Raw genomic sequence first — 17472 nt, 5'->3', positions numbered from 1 at the left:
CCTTTTTGAATATTACCTGTGAGTTTTGCAAACTTCCAGGAAGAAATCTATTTGAGCCTTGTACGGATGCAAATTAATGTTTTTTTCCATTGGGCCTTGGTGAAGGGCATCAATTTGTTCTCCTGTCAATCACACAGTGTAATTAATTCTCCACCGGGCTAGGTGCGAGGAGCTCTGCATGTTTTACCTGGCACCTATAGAAGATGAAAGGAACTCAGATTCAGATTGTTTGTGCCACCAAATATTGAAGTTAGGCCTCTTTTCCAGGACCTGGTAGGCATATTTCTTCTTGTTTGGAAACCATATCCTTTATTAGGATCTTAATTTGTTTCTTTTAGTTCTGACCAATGATTTCCAGTGGGTGACCTAAAAGTTCTGTTTTGATTATGGTTAACTTTGTTTTGAAAATTGGTTAGCTGCAGGCCCTGCTTTGTTTGAACTTCTACACTGTCTTAATATGAACTACGTTGGCGATCTTACTTTTTTATTTTTACTTATGTAGGACCTGTCAGGCTTTCATGTCAACCAGTCATGTCAGTTCATACTCTGCTGCTGAGAATATTCTCCACACTATGATTGTTACGCATTGTCATAGTTCGGCATCACTAAATGTTTAATTTGCAGGAAAATTGTCATCTCTGGAGCCCCTCTCTGTATGTTGGGTTGGGATTCTCTGAGCAGTAGCCCTGTGGCTCTTTTTTTCAGATGTCTTAGTTCTTGTTGAATCAAGTATATTTTTTCCTGCCTGAGAAGATCATGAGCCCTTTGAGAAGTTCACCATATATTGTGAGAATGGCTGTTCTTTAGGCAGGCTCTTCTGAAAAAGGTGAGCCATCAATGGTATACCCCCTTGGAATGAAGATTTCTGTCCACCTAAAAAGTTATGAAAAGCATCGCTTTTGTTTGTCAAATTCCATAAAGGGACAGAGGCTTTTTATCCTGGGTTTCTGCTATGAGGAAATTGCTGTTTCCTTATTTACATTCCACATTGTCACTCATAACTGTAATCACTCTCTGTACACCAGATTCTGGGGGCCTGATTCACAGAACTAACTTAAGACAAAATCCTAAACTTACTGCCATTTTGGTGTTCACAGAAGGCACTTACTCATTTTGGTATTAACAGAAGTTAGGAGTCCTAACTTTAGGACTCCTAAATGCCTTCTGTGAATACTGAAAGTCTTAAAGTTAGGATTTTTCTCAGTTTAGGAGTCCTAAAGTTAGGCCTCCTAACTTTACTACTCCTAAACTGAGAAGAACCCTAACTTTAAGACTTTCGGTATTCACAGAAGGCATTTAGGAGTCCTAAAGTTAGGAGTCCTAACTTTACTACTCCTAAACTGAGAAAAATCCTAACTTTAAGGCTTTCGGTAATCACAGAAGGCATTTAGGAGTCCTAAAGATAGGACTCCTAACTTCTTTGAATACCGAAATGAGTAAGTGCCTTCTGTGAATACCAAAATGAGTAAGTGCCTTCTGTAAATACCAAAATGGTAGTAAGTTTAGGATTTTGTCTTAAGTTAGTTCTGTGAATCGGGCCCTGTGTGTGTGAGATACCCTTTCTTGGGACACCATGGTTGTAGCTCTAAGTTAATGGGTTACTCATAGAGAACAGTTGCTGATCTTGCGTGGTATCTGTTCTCGCCCTCTCTCATGCTTGTCAGATGCTACCTATTTCTAAATTTCCTTCTTGTGAAGACCATCATAGCATAGTGTTGTGTTTTAGTTACATTGACAAAATTACAGTTGAGTAAGAAAGAAGTCATTGTATTATATTATGCCGGCCTGAGCTAGCACCAGATGATCAGCCTGTTATCTGCAAAACAACGACTCTTGGATCAAAAAGCGCCTTGTGTCTCTCTAAAACTTGCTGAGATGAATAGGAAAGTTCAGGGACTGATAAGTAAACTCCTCGTACCTAGGCAAAGAATCTGCTCTGTGCAAATCCGCAATAATCCATTTCCAGTTTAGAAGAAGAGCTGCAGCTCCTAATGGTCTGAGTGATGTTTGTGAATTAATGGAAATCCCAAAACAGACACACCACATTGGAGGAAACCAAGTCATGGAAAAACAATTTCAAGGAAAGGTAATTTTAAGGCAATACAAATAAATCAAAAATTAAAGGAAACTTTTTAAAGGAAATGTAATTTTAGTTAAAAATCCAAAACTATATTAAACAAGGGTGAACTTTAGGGCTAGTGAGGGATTTTTAGGGTTCAGGGATGGGTGATGTTTAGAGGTGATGAGGTGTTATAGGGGTCAGTGATAGATGGAGGTAAGGTGTAGAAAGGAGTTTTTAAGGTACAGTGATGGGTGGAGTTTAGAGGTTGTGAGGGGTTTTGCAACTGCTTGACGGAATATTGGTATCATGTGCATGCTTGAACACCATTCGTTGCAAAATTATTTCAAGGCAACTACCTTTTTTGCCAGTTTTTAGGCCTTGTAGCTTCCTGCATGGACATAGGTCTGTCATCTCGTGTGAGAACTGCTCATTGCAGGCTGCTAACAACAAAGATTTTATTTCGATTTATAATAAAGCAGATTCCTGCCAGAGTAATTAACAGGCGGGAATATTGACAATTGATTGGCACTCACTTCAGTTTGAGGAGGAATATAGGATGCATTAGTAAGCAAAACATGAGGCCTGTCAATCACACATCCCAAAATTGGTGCATTGATGAAGCTTTTGTTGCAGCGTCCCAATGAGCAGGCTAGAAACGTCCCTTTGGTCAACAGTCAGACAGTACTGTCTTTCTGAAGATGGAATTAAAAACATTTAAGAGCTCGTTGTTATATCAGAGAAGGAATTTTCAGAGAACTGCCAAAAAGGGTCCTTCTCTTGAAATAACTTTGCGAAAAGTGGTTCTAAAAGGCTTTGTATTGAGGTCTGAAGAAATTGCTTTTTAGCTGTCAAATCACTAATTCCCTTTTTAAAGATCTGTCAGTAGCCTGTAAACATTGTCAAACCTCCTGAAACATGTTTATTTTAATCATATTGGTTTGGACCAATGTTTCAAATGCACAATTTATCGCTTCTTTCTTGTACTGGCTCTAAGTGTGACTCCTCCACATTTCATGAAATGTTAGCCCCATTGGCTGACCTGTTAAACACCCCCAGAGCCCACCCAACCCCGCTCCCTCCCCAAGTTTGGGACTAGTTGTGCCACTGTGGTTGTCGTAAACCCTGTGATTTTGTAACACGCAATCTTTATGACCACAAAATGGCTTTGTACATCAGATCCAAAATCTATTTGCACGTTTTACTGCAGCCTATTTTATACTGTGTGTAGTACAATTTTAAAATAATGACTTACCTATTTACAGTATTTTCAGTCACAGGCTGGGAACTCTAGCGCTATAAATACATATCACTATTCCCTTGTGCATCAACTAGGGTTGAGTTGTGTGACTATCTGGTTACACACAAATCTGCAGTAATCACATTTACCAGTGGAACTTTCCTAACATTAAAGAATTCCTTTTGCACAGGTTCCTTTAACATGCTTTTATTTTTTTATTTAAGGTGTGTGTTATGGTTATTAATATTGAGGTGAAAAGTCATTCGTTAAATAGAATATTTTGTTCAGTATTAGCCACATCTCAGACTAGGTCACCTTTGCACCTAGATCACAGATCCCATGCTTGTTTGATGCAGTTCAGCCCCCGATGGCCTGTAAAAATAGTTTGGAGGAGGCTTTCATTGAGGCTTCATTTCAGTCGCCGCCCAGCTGTGTGTGTCCTGGAAGCTGGCTGCAGCACACTGGGGAGGGGTGGGTGGAGGATTGAGGGGGAAGGGGTTGGAGCCTTTTTAGCCCAGTAGGCATTGTGCCCCTGTCTGGGTATCTGTAAGGTACATGATATAAACGTGTGTGACCAAAGTCATACTGAAAGTTTGAGAAAATGTTTGGTCCTTGTGTACTGACTGACAGGAGTGGCTCCCCATTGGAGCGGAGGAGCGTCACCCCACTTAAGTGCATTCCAAAGCCCCAGAGATGAAAAATAAAATGGTTATTCATAACCATTTTTTTTTTCATTCTCCTGGCCTGTACCGAGCATCAGGACGGGGCGGGGCCTGCTGAGTGACAACCGGGAGGAGTGGTGGGCGAAGGGCTGCTTTTGCACTGTTTAAAGTGCACATGGCCCTTTGGACGGTCGTCTTGCAACGGCCAGCCTCACATGCGCACTTTAAACCTCTCAACCCAGCTGTCTTAAGACCACTAGGTTGAGAGCAAAGTGCAGGCATTAGTTCCCTTGGGAGCACCGACAGTGGCCTCTCCCACCAATCAGAGCACTGCTTGCATGCTGGTTAACAGCATGTGAGCAGGCCAGGATTGGTTGAGGGAGTTTACTGGGCCTGCACTGCAGTCCCTGCGGGAGAGGTCAGAGTGCGATGAGGACGTCGTCAGGATCCGGTAAGTGTTTTGTATTACATTCCATTTTTTTATTTTTTATTTATTTGCCCGCTCCACACGTCCCCCTCCTTCCTCAGTAGATGCCACCCGCCACTGCTGACTGAAGCCCCCAGGCAATTAAAAAGTTAAGGACATCTCGCGGGATGACTGACTGGAACTGGGGTTTACAATTGACAGGCTTTTCCGAGAGTTCGTGGTGGGCCCCTGGCTATAATCATAGTTTAGCTGTAGGGCCCACTTGTAAATGTTTTATAGTCTGGGATTAAAGAGTGCTTTTGTTTTGCCTTTCCTTTGGAAGCACTCTGTGAGAATCAGATGACTCACGCTAGGCCTGGAACATACCACGGGCTAAAAATACGTGCGCAATCCATTAAATTGAGAAAATACTCCAAGCACGACTACAGTAACTGCATTTATGCGCAAAGGAGTGCTTGGAAAAATAATTCCTCTGACTATAGGCTGTCAGTCAGTGCCGAGAATCTATGGCATTTCCCCAGGCTAGTTCATGCCCCTCTTCAGCATGAAATGCCACTGGCGCCCTAAAAATCACATTTCCACATAGTGGCATGACGTCTCGTTTCTGCTAGTTTAAGAGAGGTAGGTGGGTGAACTTCAAAACCCACAATCTATTCTCCAGCGGTAGTACAGGAGGCAAGAACCGCGACGGAGATGTTGAACTGGATTCCCACGATATTTTTGTAACGCGAATGCTGGAAAAGGATAAACTGAACCGATTTGGAAAAAATGCCTGCGTTTAAAAACAAGCATATACCCGGCACGGCTTCATTTTCTCATGAATCTCAAACCGTGTGACATCCATTCTCCTCTGTTAGAGGCTCGCAGTGACTCAGGGGGTAGGAATGGCTGGGGTGGAGCGCTGGAGGTCACAGATGGCGCGCACATTTTATTTTTCAGTCCATAGCCATAGAGTTAGATTATCTCCACGTTGAACAAGTGAAACAGATTGAGGAATTTAAAATTATAGTTTGAGTGTGTCATTTGTTTGTGTAAAAGTGCAAGAACTGCACCGAGATCCGAGACTTCTCACCATCTCGTGAGATTTAATCACATCTCTCAATCTTTTCGGTCTTCAGGGAGGGCGCGAGTCCATTGAAATCAATGAATATCAAATGTGTTTTAGGAGGGCGTGGAAGGTCTTGAGGGTGAGTGATCTTTTTGAAGGCTGTGGGAGGCATTTTCCTCGTTTTGAGAGTTATTATGAGTCCATAGGGTAAGTTTGTCCATCAGGAGTCATTACTTCGCAGGTAAAATTAACTAACTAACTTTATACCATTAATACATTATTTCACAGGCAAGTAAGATCAATATATATCCAAATCCAAAAGCGCTCCTGTCGAGACTAAGGACCCGTGGAGGGTGGTGCATGCACCGGGTGAGCACCCGGTAAACCAATCCAAAATCCGTCTATAGTACGTGATAATAATACACTCTCAGGCTCCAATGAAGTAAGTAAATCAGGAAAAAAAAGTATTATTATCACGTACTATAGACGGATTTTGTATGTATATATATATATATATATATATATATTTTCCAACTGGCGGTCACAAGTAGGTAGTTATAGGTAGGACCTAGCTTCCACTGGAAAAGTGTTTTTTGGCTTGCCTAATCTTTGGTGCTGTTTGCATGTAAACATTTTTCAAAGAAAGTGTGCTAGTGATTCTTGTTGTGCATGGAAAGTTTTGGGGTGATCCGTCAAACAGGGGCCAAGAAAAAGGGGGGAGGTTTAAAAAAAAAAAAAGTACATTTCCCATGTTAATTTCCATAAGAATTTTAGACACGACTACAGCTCAAACAGCTGAACGGAATTTCACCCCATTTGGCAGAAAGAGGCTTTTGGTCAAAAGAACGACGTTTTTGTACATTAGTGCAAATCCATTCCATAGTTTAGGCGATATTAGAGAAAAGTCAAATTTTGATATCTAAGGACGCAAAGGCTCAGCGAACCCTCCCGTCTCGTGGTGAGATCAGATTGTCTGCCAACACTTCAGCCAGGAAGTGCTGGCAACCATCTTGCAGACTGTACAAAATTGTGCTGCACGCCTCCTTATGCAGGCCCCTAATCGGGAATCTGCAAGTCCTTCTATTGCTACCCTTCATTGGCTACCTGTTGCGGAAAAACTCCAGTTTAAAGCATTGTGCAATGCTCATAAGACTATGTCATCCAAGGGGCCACCTATTATCCGGTCTATCATTTCTCCCTACTGTCCCAATAGGTCCTTGCGCTCAGGGAATAAGCACCTGGCAGTAGTTCCCATGATAAAAAGGTCCCGGAGTGGTGGCCGCCTATTCTTCTATAAAGTTGCGCAATTGTGGAATCACCTTGTGGATTCTACCTCAATGAGAGGGGAGGAGGAAGCAATTTTAGGAAACTATATTGTCTATTCATTTTTTAGCTTAAAGGGCTCTTTGGAAGTGTTGCCTACATTAGTGATACAGGTTTAAAAACAAGCTATTTATGGTTTAATAAGTGCATGTTTATAACCCTCTTGATGAATGACTTAACATGTGGTCAGAGGGGGAGAGTTTGGACTTTCTCCATCACGTTTGAGAAGTCTTACGTCAGTGGAATACCATTAGTTGACTATTGTCTTTTTCTTACTTGGCTTTTCTTGCTTTGTAAGGTACCACTGCATCATGGGCAGTTGTCATCCTAAATTCAGGCAGCACCAGATCCAGTAAGGCTTGGATCAGGGAGTCAGCATTGATGCTTTTGATACGTCTAGGGATTTTGTTGGCAGGTTTGCTATTAATATGACATCTCACAGAGTTGAGTCTTATAGGGGTGGAGAAGTTCAGGACGGCACGATCAGAAAAGCACAAGGGAACAAAGTGGCACATGATAAGATTGAGGCAGTGACTACAGGAGTGGATGAAGAATTGAAGGAAACCAGCATTGTCAACATCAACAGTTATTCCTTGAGCAGAGGCATTACTATGGTCATTAGCCCTAGTATTTACGTTACCTAGGAGGGTTGTGGCAGGCGAAGGAGATTGATTGGAAATTTGTCCGGTAACATTTATGTGGGAGGTTAAACTACAGAACAGGCACAAAAGGCAACTTCTCTGTAGTCTGTGTTTTTTTGTATTTTTTTACCAGTGGTTTTTGAAGGCATCATACTATCGGGCGGCAACAACGTTGCTCTTTATGTCCTACAAGTGACATTTTATGTATGCAATTCTTTTCATGTTTACCATTTGGCTGTTTTGTGATCATGGCTCCACATCTCAAAATGTCTGTTGCGCAGTGTCATTCACATATCGGTTATCAGTGACTCTTTTGGTACTGCCTCACAGAGGACAATTCTAGCAATAATATTTGCAATGTGTATATATATATATATATATAAACCACAACACTTGGATTTTCATCATGTTTAAACTGTGTCTTTTTTACGCTCAGGAGCTGCTAGATCAAGTCCGCTGGTAAAACCTGGCTCCACCTCATCTCGTCCTTCATCAGCAAAAAAAGCAGCACAGAGTCCAGTACCCAAATGCGACAAAGATTTAGAAACACAAGTCACGCAGCTCAGTGATCAGGTAATTTCAATGGATGTAACCTTAGTTAGAAACACAGTGTTGTCTAAATGTCTCTAATATATCTTTGTACAGATGGCAAATCACTTTTCCTTTGTGCCATCCCAAACAAACCACAAAAACATTTTCTTTCTGCAAAGACCTACCAAAAAAACCTAAGGGTTATGGTCAGTGATGCTAAGCATTCAGTCGATAGTTTCTCAGCATTGGACTACTACTAATAGAGTCTTGTAAGTTAATTGATGATTTCTGTGTTTACATCAGAAATTCTTTTAAAAGTGTAGGCAATTCAGTGCACACCTTCTCAATGTATGACCGCGACACAGTCTCCCGTTGTAGCACACATACAGTCATTCTCTCCCAGTGAGGTGATGTCCATTGATCTACACTTCTGAGTAGTGCCCTCCAACAACAGCACCAAAAATGACAGACTGATAGCTGTCCGAAATGACAGATACATCTGACCCTAAACGGTCCCTGCACACCTGTTATGTGAATTTATAGACCAATCCCTGTGTCGTTAAACGAGTAAGGCTAGATAACCCCTTCTTCATGGGCCTCAGAAAGAGGGTGGCAGCTCCCATTTTAACAAGCATAGGTAAAGTTCCTTCCTTTGTCGGTATGAGAATGTTTGCGACTGCAGGCAGATTAATTTTTGCCACATCCTTCCCTGGCAATTGGGCCACAGTGGTTGCTTGCAGCGGCAATCTGCCCACCTCACCCCCACTCAGCTGTTGGCAGCAACCATGGCAGTAGCTGCCACTGCCTTAGCCTAGAATCGGGCGAGGTTCGGTTCCTGCTTAAGATGCATCATTTCCGCCCTCACCCCATCTTCCTGCGCAGCAGTTGCTGTTCTGCCCGTCTGTCAGACTCCTTCTTATTATCCTTGACATGGCCGTCCCTCTAGATCTACTCAGCAACTGCAACTCTCTACTTGTCAGTTTGTGTTCATTTAATGTACTCTTTCTGACTTCTGATCTATTTTTAACTGCTTTTGCTCTCCCTACTTTTCTACTTTTTGTATTCTCTCATCCATGATTTTTAATCTTTCCCATCATATTTCTTACCAAAATGTACATTTTTCTAATTCCCCTCTTGCGGGGAAGCTGTGAGCCCTCCTCTCTCTCCCACTATTTCGCCAAGTGCATCTGTGACAGTTAACCGATGATCTATTCCAGTTTGTTATGATTATGCCCACAAGTAAAGTACTGAAACTCCTGGACACCGTGAGCTAGGGCTGCCAACTAAACAGTGTTTTGTTGATGCTGATTGTAAGTGCTGGGTTCTTCTCGCTGTTGATAGTTCAGGAAATTGAGAAGGCTGTTAATTATCTAGAATAACGATTGTAGCAGAAGGCACATCCACATGTGCATGCAGGCCGTGCCTTCCTTTTGGCCTTACAAGTTGCTTGCTACCACCGTCCAATCCTTGCACTGTTTCTCGGGGTGTTTTAACAGAAACCCTCAGAGGCTGGATTCTCACATCAATGCACTGCCTTGCCTGGAATTCACCAAGTATGCATATGCAAGCATCAGGCAAAGCAACAGCCACCCCTCTGCCCACTAATGGTTCAGCCCTGAAGCGTAGCTATCAAGGGTGCAGCAAGTGCAATGGCGGCGGTCCTAAGGGTGTGATAGACCCTGTGGACCTGAGTTATGGCTGTTGTTCACTACCTACCTGTGGTACAGGAGGCACATTCTCCTTGCTTGCATGTGGGCCCCTGGCACCCTTGCAACGCCTCCAGCTCACCGGCTGAGTGGCCCAAGCTGCCCACTGTTGGAGGGCTCCTTTCCTGAGTCAGTCAATATCACCCGCACCTATTGTGTCCCCTTCACGTCAGGCTCCATCTTCTCTGACCTCTGCTGCAGGCCGCCTTACCAGCCTCACCTAGTCCTTTTGGAGATCATTACTTCAGCAGCTAGAAACAAGAAGTCAAATGTTAGATTGAGGGCACAGCCTAGCACCTCATGGAAGGAGAAGGCTCGGTGAAGGACGAGGGACTCATACTGAATACCTGCTAAAGTTACCCTTTGAAAACTTAGAGCCATTCAGGGTACTACGGGTCTGAGTTACACTTTGGCAGGCAGGTACTTGGTCCCAAACATGATAAATATTCCATTGGCCTTATTAAGAGTGCATTATATCCTAACACATTTGTAATATGGTGGACGGGAATATCCATCATGTTTGTGACGGAATACACTTCCACAAACCTCTAAATAAGGCCCGTAAGACTACAGTGACACTCTGATTCTGGTGGGGATTATTTGTATTCATTGAGACATGAGAACCAGGATTATACTGAACGACTCTTAATAATTGGACAAGGTTACTACTAATTAATGATTCTGATCCATGGATAATATTTTATACCTGTTGCTTCTGATAGCAGATCATTGCTGTGATTTGGTACATCCTGTAAAACTGGGATCATTAGAAATGTTTGCAAAATGTCTGCCTCCAGAGGCAAGAAGGAATTCCTCTTTTGATGGTTAGAGGGAGAAAAAGCAATTTTACAACATCTACAAATACATAAAGACATGGTGAATGTACAATTAGTGCCATGAACAACTCTGGATGCTTGAGACTTCTTGATCGTTTGTGTTCTTTCTCATTGCACAGACATTCAGAACAGTCACAGGTTTATATATATCATGGTACGGTTCAGTTCTCTCTTTCTGCGGAAAACGTTTTACAGAAGTGGAAGAATGGAGATTGTAAAAACAAAGTCTTTAAGTGTGACTACCACAACTCCACAGTACCATGGTTTGAACCGGCTTTCTTTGGCCTTTAAGGCATTTGAGGCATAAGTACAATATTAAGGGCACAAACTGCAGCAGGGTAAAAACCCAGATTTCAATGCAAATCAAATATTTTACATCTTCCGCATCCGCATGTCAAGATTCCCAAAAAATCATTCTGACTTTCAATCAGGATGCAAGAAGTCCCTCTGAGAATCCTGGTGTAATTATCCCCAGAAGGCCCGTATGAGCCTCTTTTCGCAATATTGCTCAAAATCAATGAGCGCTGAGCATCATCAAGGAGAGTTGTGCATTAAGCTTTGCTCAGACCATCAGGCCAGTCTCAGATCTTTATAACCTGAAGTGGACCAGCATACTCTTTGATTTTACCTTTTATGAGAATGTTTACTTCTTGTTACAGTTTGGACAAGGGGCAGGCCAATTCACGCAATTTAGTTTTTTTATTATTGTTTCATTGCACGAATTGGGACAACTTGAGTCCCAGGCTCACCTGTACCACAGGCCAGGCTGTGTAGTGCACACAATTGTAGCTGCTATGCTTTATAATCTGTCAGGGGCCAGCTACATTGATGACAATTGTTCCCCTGATTCTTGCATTACTAGCCAACTGACTCAAATGTGGAGTGCTCCCCATCCTTCTGGCAGTGGTCTTCTCCTACCACAAATGACCACATGGTGTCCGGTGTTAGGCTGCTGCTGCAGGTTTTGCTGTCAACCAGATGCTGCCGTCTCACGGCCAGGAATCATCACCATCGGACTCCGCCAAACATGCCCTTTGCACTTCACCTCTGTTCCTCCCTAGAGATCTATATTTCAGTTTGTCACTTTAATATGGAAGGAGTAAACATAAGTAGTTAGTGGGAAGTCTGCAATAGGATGTAATATAAATTTATGGGTGAGGAGCCCAGGTTGGAAGCTGCTAATTTTGTGGCTTCTTGTCCACACCCCGTCACAGAAACAACATAATGTTCAGATTTCCTCATGTACAGATGGTAACTTTGCCCCTTTCCATAAAGTTATGACGTTCTGCCTCTGCACCACATCTGCTTGATTAATGTTTCATTTTAGATACTTTTAACCGTGGTGAGAGCCCTACTCCTCCCCCAGCCTCTAACCATCTGGCAGTGTCCCCTGCTTGGATTATAATGCAAATGTAAATCAGACCTATGAAATTTTGGGTATAATTCTTAGGAGTTTTGTAAGATATTGTTTTCTGGTACCGTATAAGTGGAAGCTAGTTGCTACATTTTGTGGGGGAATGACTCCACCATTTTCTTCTCCTTCAGCAACAACGATCTTCTATTAAAATGCACTGGAGAAAGTAACAGGGGTTCATAAGAAAGGAGCTTGTATAAACGATAATTTATTTTCTCCAGCATTGAATCTTTGATAGATTCGCATGCTTGTATCTTCTCCGCCGCATTGGTAGGAGTCTCGAGACTCCCACCATGACGACGGGGAAGATACAAGCATGTGAATCTATGAAAGATATCAAGACTGGAGAACCACAGTGTACAGGTATGTAACTTGTTTTTTATTCACAGTTCAAAATATATATTGTTGGTGCTATACTGATTGTAGTAATGGTGATTAATTTTAATGCTTCTGATGGATACTTCTAACTGCAGATTCCTCTTTTTGTGTAGAATCCCTAAGCGGCAGTCTGGATCCATAAAATTCTGAGCATTTCTTCTGTGGGCCACTAGGTGGTGTTATGCAGCTGTGTGCCAACACCTTTGCACTCCGTAAATGATGAATGAAGCCACATAGAAGCATCACCCATGTGTGATGATGTCAGTTCCTTTCTTTCTGTGATTTCAGATGTAGATCCGGAGTGTCTCCCTTGCCTTTGACCATACTTTTTCGTCAAAATGTATACAGTGTGCAAGGCAAATATCACACTTATCCAGTATGCAAGGGAAATGTCCGCCCCTAAAGCCCGAGGGCTTATGCCGTACAAGGACTATCAAAAACAAATATCTGTAATAGACCCACATGAAATCTGTATATGGTGCCTGTGATCGGACCATGGCTCCAAGGCCTATGGACACTGCGCACAGATGAACCCAAAAGCTATACGGGAATGCAAAGCCAAATTCTATGTCACTAAGCACATGAAAATTCAGTGGAGTGACCGGTTGAACTAAAAAGGAAGGTTCTGTTCCCCGTCCCGTGGCAGGTGCTCATCATGGTTGAAGTCTACCAGTAAGTCAAAGAAGAAACGTAAGAAATCAGAGCAGGAATCAGGCCTTTCTTGCACCTGTCGAACTCCATAGAGGTTGCAAGGGCGTCAACCGACTCTCAGTCTTGCTTCCTATCTACATCATCGTCAGTTCCATCTCTTTTCCAGATGCACTCTGACTTTCCAGGTCCATAGGCAACGTTGCAGCATGTAGAAGTCATCATGCAGGCTATGCTGTTGATCATGAGCACTTTCCCTGCTCCCTCTGGCACTGCTTTTGGCCCCAAGGAACTGCAGGAATATCACGTCAGGACTATCAAGCCAGCGGGTCAGCCATGAGCGTCATCTGTGCCCCTTGGACCCACATCGAGATCAGCACCGACACTAGTGCTTGCTTAAGCTACAGTGCCGGGCCTGCTTGCATCGATGCCAGTGCTGATACCATCGAAATCAGATGTGGATGTTCTGCCTATATGACTATCTGATTCCAAACATAATTCAGGATGTCAGTGGGCTTGACACTTCACCTGATACTGGCCTGGTGTCTCCCCCGGTCGCTGCAACTGAGGAGAGCAACTCTTTTGCTTTTGTGATGCAAAAGACAGTTGAAGTATTAAATCTACAATTGCCAACCATTGAAGTGAAAAGCAATTTTTTTTACCAAAGTTTTATTGCCCATCCAGCCTGCCAATAAGCCACTGTTACCATTTAACGAGGCATTTAACGATACACTTTTGGGCACTTGGGCCAAGCATTGTTCAAGGCTGCCCATCAGTAGACAGTTTGTCCTTTACCATTGGCCGGCGCCTGGTGGCCCCACTTTCCTAATGCAACATATCACTCCCAAGAGTCCGGTGGTTCAAGTGTCCAGGGTCAACCCAAATGCTCTTCCTGCCAGTGCTCACAACTGTGAGTCAAATGAATAGAGACTTTTGGCAAAATAATTTACCCCTCCACAAGTCTTGCTCAATGTCCATCAATGGCAGCTGTCTCGTTGGCTATTAATTGCGTGCCCTATGAGATACAGTTGCTGACATTTTATCGACTGTTCTGGACAACCTTGGGGGGAGGAGGGGGTCTCTCATGGAGGCTATTCTAGACAGCCGCAATGTGGCAAAGTTTGTGATATTCTCAGGACTGGACATCACTGATTGCCTAAGACGTGCCGTAGTTACCAATGGGACTCTCCACTGCCACACCTTTAGGAGGTTTCAGGTTCCACAGGAGACATCCAGGCATCTTTAATGGACATGCCTTTTGATGGAACTCCCTTTTGTGGGATAAAGCAAAGTCGACCTCGGAGCGCTTTAAAGAGAGCACACCACAGCATGTTCCTTGAGCCTGTCTGCTCCCACAAGGCAATTCCATCAACAAGTTTGAGCTTTTTATAGGTACGAATCAGGTTTCCCTGTCTGTCAATGCTATACCGGTCCTACAGCACAACTGACTTTTCAGCCTTTTCATGGTTCAGGTTGCAGCTCCCAGAGACACCAGGGCCACAGGGACAACATTGTATTCAGTCCCCTGTACCTCCAGCGGCCATTACAGCAAAACCACTTTAATGTGTCCTTGCTGGCCACCCTGTCAGAGAAAGCATCTAATATTTCCTCAAGGGTGGCAATCCATCATGATGGACAAATGGGTCTTTCAAATTGTTCACTGGGGTCGTATCCTTCCTTTCCTTTCTTCCCCACCACACCTTTCACTCCCTTCAGGAAGGCTGAGAGAGAAGAAGGGGCCCTAGAGGGGGTTCTGGCCTTGGAAGTAGAAACTCGGTGTTACTCCCTCTACTTCCTTGTGCTGAAAGACAAAGGTCTTTGGCCTGCTTTAGGCCTTCACGCTCTCAATGCTTTCCTGTGGAAGGACAAATTCAAGATGCTTGTGCTAGCCCGGTTTCCTGTCTACCCTGGAGACTGGATGGTAGCTTAGGATCTGCTGTACACTTATTTTCACATCTCAGTCCTGCAGGCCCACTGGCGCTACCTGCGATTGGTGATGGGCCTGGAGCATTTTAAGTTTGCAGTGCTCCCCTTTGGCCTCATCAGTGTTCATGAAAGGGATGGCAGTGGTGGCAGTACATATACAGAGCTCGAGCATACCAGTCTTCCCCAACCTCAATGCCTGACTGTGAGGGCAGTGTTACCACAGGTAGTCATATACCACCTCCAAACTATGGCAAACCTCCTAACATCATTAGGGCACACAATCAGTGAGCCAAGGTCACGCCTGACACTCCTAAGATGCTCCCTTTCATCGTAACCATTCAGGATACAGTACGGTTTAATACCTTTCTAGAGGAAAGGAATGTCCAGGACATTCAAGCTATGATCCCGATGTTACAGCTTCTGTCTTGGATCTCAGTGTGGATGACTCTGAGGTTTCTGGAATTGTTGGCCTCCTGTATCCTGCTGGTGACAAATGCCAGATGGCACATGCAGACCCCGCAGTCAGAGCTAAATTTGCAGTTGGTACCTCATCAGAGAATTCTGTCGAGCTGTATCTACATTTCAGAGGAGACTGCAAAGAGATCTGCAGTGTGGTTGCTGGAAAGTGATTGGGTCAGTTGCAATATTTGTTTCCACCGAAGCTCTTTGTGATTCTACAGTGTTGCTTGAAATTAATCCTCACATTTGAGCCGGTACACAGTTGTCCGTTGAAACTTCTGACTTTCTCATCTCCATAACATTGGCTAGACATGTGAGCAAACCTCAGACTCTCTGTGTTACTCCTCCTTACACCACCTGTTTTCTGAACAAGTTGGTTTTAAGGACCCGTTTTTCCTTGTTTCTAAAAGTGGTTTCTACCTTTGATATTGGCCAGGCCATCAGCATTCCAGCGTTCTTTGCTCCATCTCATCCTGCTAAGAAGGAAAAGACTCCATAATTTGGCTCCTGAAAATCTTGAGTTTATATATCTATCATACCAAGGAACACCAAGTGGACGATTAGATCTTTGCAGGGTTTTCCAGAGCATATAGGGGGAAATCAGTGCAAAAACTAACCTTCTCCTGATCGATTGTTCTTTGCATTAAGATTTGCTAACCATAGGCTAAACACCAGCACCCAAGAGGCTTGCAGGCTCATTTCACTGGGGCCAAAGCTAGAACCACTGTGTTGGCACATAGAGTGCCTATCCTTGACTTCTGCCAGGCAGCCATGTGAGCTTCGGTACACACTTTAACAAAGCACTACTTCCTTGACAGTCTGGTCTGTCAAGAGGACATTCTCCCCCTTGGTCCTGCCGAACATTTTGGTCTGAACCAAGTTCACAGAATAGCTACCTTAGTAGACACTGCTTTGGTGTCTGTTCACATGGTGAGGAATATGCGGTTAGTAGTATCCTTCAGAAGAACAAGTTACTTACCTTCGGTAACGGTCTTTCTTGTGGCAAGTCTACCTAACCATGGATTCCTCTACAATGATCCTACCTCCAGATTCTGTAAACCGGACTCTTTTCCACCAAAAAAGGCCTCAATCAAAAGATCTGTACACTGGTCATACCAATTTGCTGTTTGGCTCTGCGTCTGAGGCCATAGACAGCTTTGAAAGCAATTGCTACCATTGTGAATAGGTGGCACATATGTGCGACTCCACTCATCAGTTCTAGAGCAGAACTACGTTGGCACGGAGCGACACAACGACACCTAGTGGTCCACAGTAGAACTGCTGTGAAAGTTTCCGGATCAAGTCTGGTACCTGGGAATTATTCACAAGGTGAGGAACCTGGAGTTAGAATTGTTTTTTTTAAACATATTTTATTAGGTTTTCAATCTTTCGTTTGTCAGTCAACAATCAGCAGCCATTACCATATAAACAATTTTAGAGAATACATAAAGGTACGCAGTGCAGACAAAATGCAAGAGGCTTTTATGCCGATGGTGGTATTCACGAATGAACATTAAGGTATAATAGATCGTGGCAAATCCGTGCATGGCAAACTGTAGTGTCCGGATGAGGCCTCAAGTGGTACATTGCAATTTGTACTGCAGTACTGACAACATTTGACAAATATGTTTATGTAATGTAGTAATGAAGCAATCCCTCCCTCCCCATCAACTTTTCCTGGCCCCGCTCCACTTGTACTGTACAGCAGAACATTCCGTTAACTGCCCCCTCCCTGACCACCAAAACTCCAATATACACAGTTTCCGTTTCAAGTTTTATAGTGTTAGGCCAACAGGACTTGTTGCTTATTTGCTATGTGGGTCTGGACGGGTTAGGGTAGTCGAGCGTCTATTGCATCTGCGCTGTAGAGACTGGTGGCGGCGCAAGGGCTTTGAACGCATTTAGTATGGTATGCCATTCAAGGGAGATGGAACCTGGAGTTAGATAGGGTATCCACCTGAAAAATGTTCTCTATTCCAAAAATGTTGTTCCTCTCCTGGGGCTTGATCCACCATCTGAAAGAAAACATTTTTTCTCATAGTTTTGTCATAAAAGCTATAAATAGCGAGTGGTGCATCAAACTGAAATTACACTACATGTTGTCTAATGCCACAAATATCTTCCTCATCCATTCCGGACAAAAGTCTGACTCGAAGATTGCGGCATGGGGTTTT

At 43.5% G+C, this 17472-nt stretch overlaps 1 protein-coding gene across 3 annotated transcripts in view; it reads left to right on the top strand.

The window, feature by feature from the left end:
- The window catches only part of MAPRE2 (microtubule associated protein RP/EB family member 2), a 672904-nt gene that overhangs the window by 636331 nt on the left and 19101 nt on the right, over window positions 1-17472 (top strand). For all 3 annotated transcript variants that reach the window (XM_085605669.1, XM_085605668.1, XM_085605671.1), the window contains one exon: window positions 7837-7973. In XM_085605669.1, coding sequence (XP_085461795.1) covers window positions 7837-7973 — 137 coding nt within the window. The remainder of the gene's footprint in view (window positions 1-7836; window positions 7974-17472) is intronic.

The sequence above is a fragment of the Triturus cristatus genome, chromosome 5_1 (genome assembly GCF_964204655.1).
Source record: "Triturus cristatus chromosome 5_1, aTriCri1.1, whole genome shotgun sequence".
In the NCBI taxonomy this organism is placed as follows: domain Eukaryota; kingdom Metazoa; phylum Chordata; class Amphibia; order Caudata; family Salamandridae; genus Triturus; species Triturus cristatus.
This window is presented reverse-complemented; position numbering and strand designations above follow the sequence as displayed.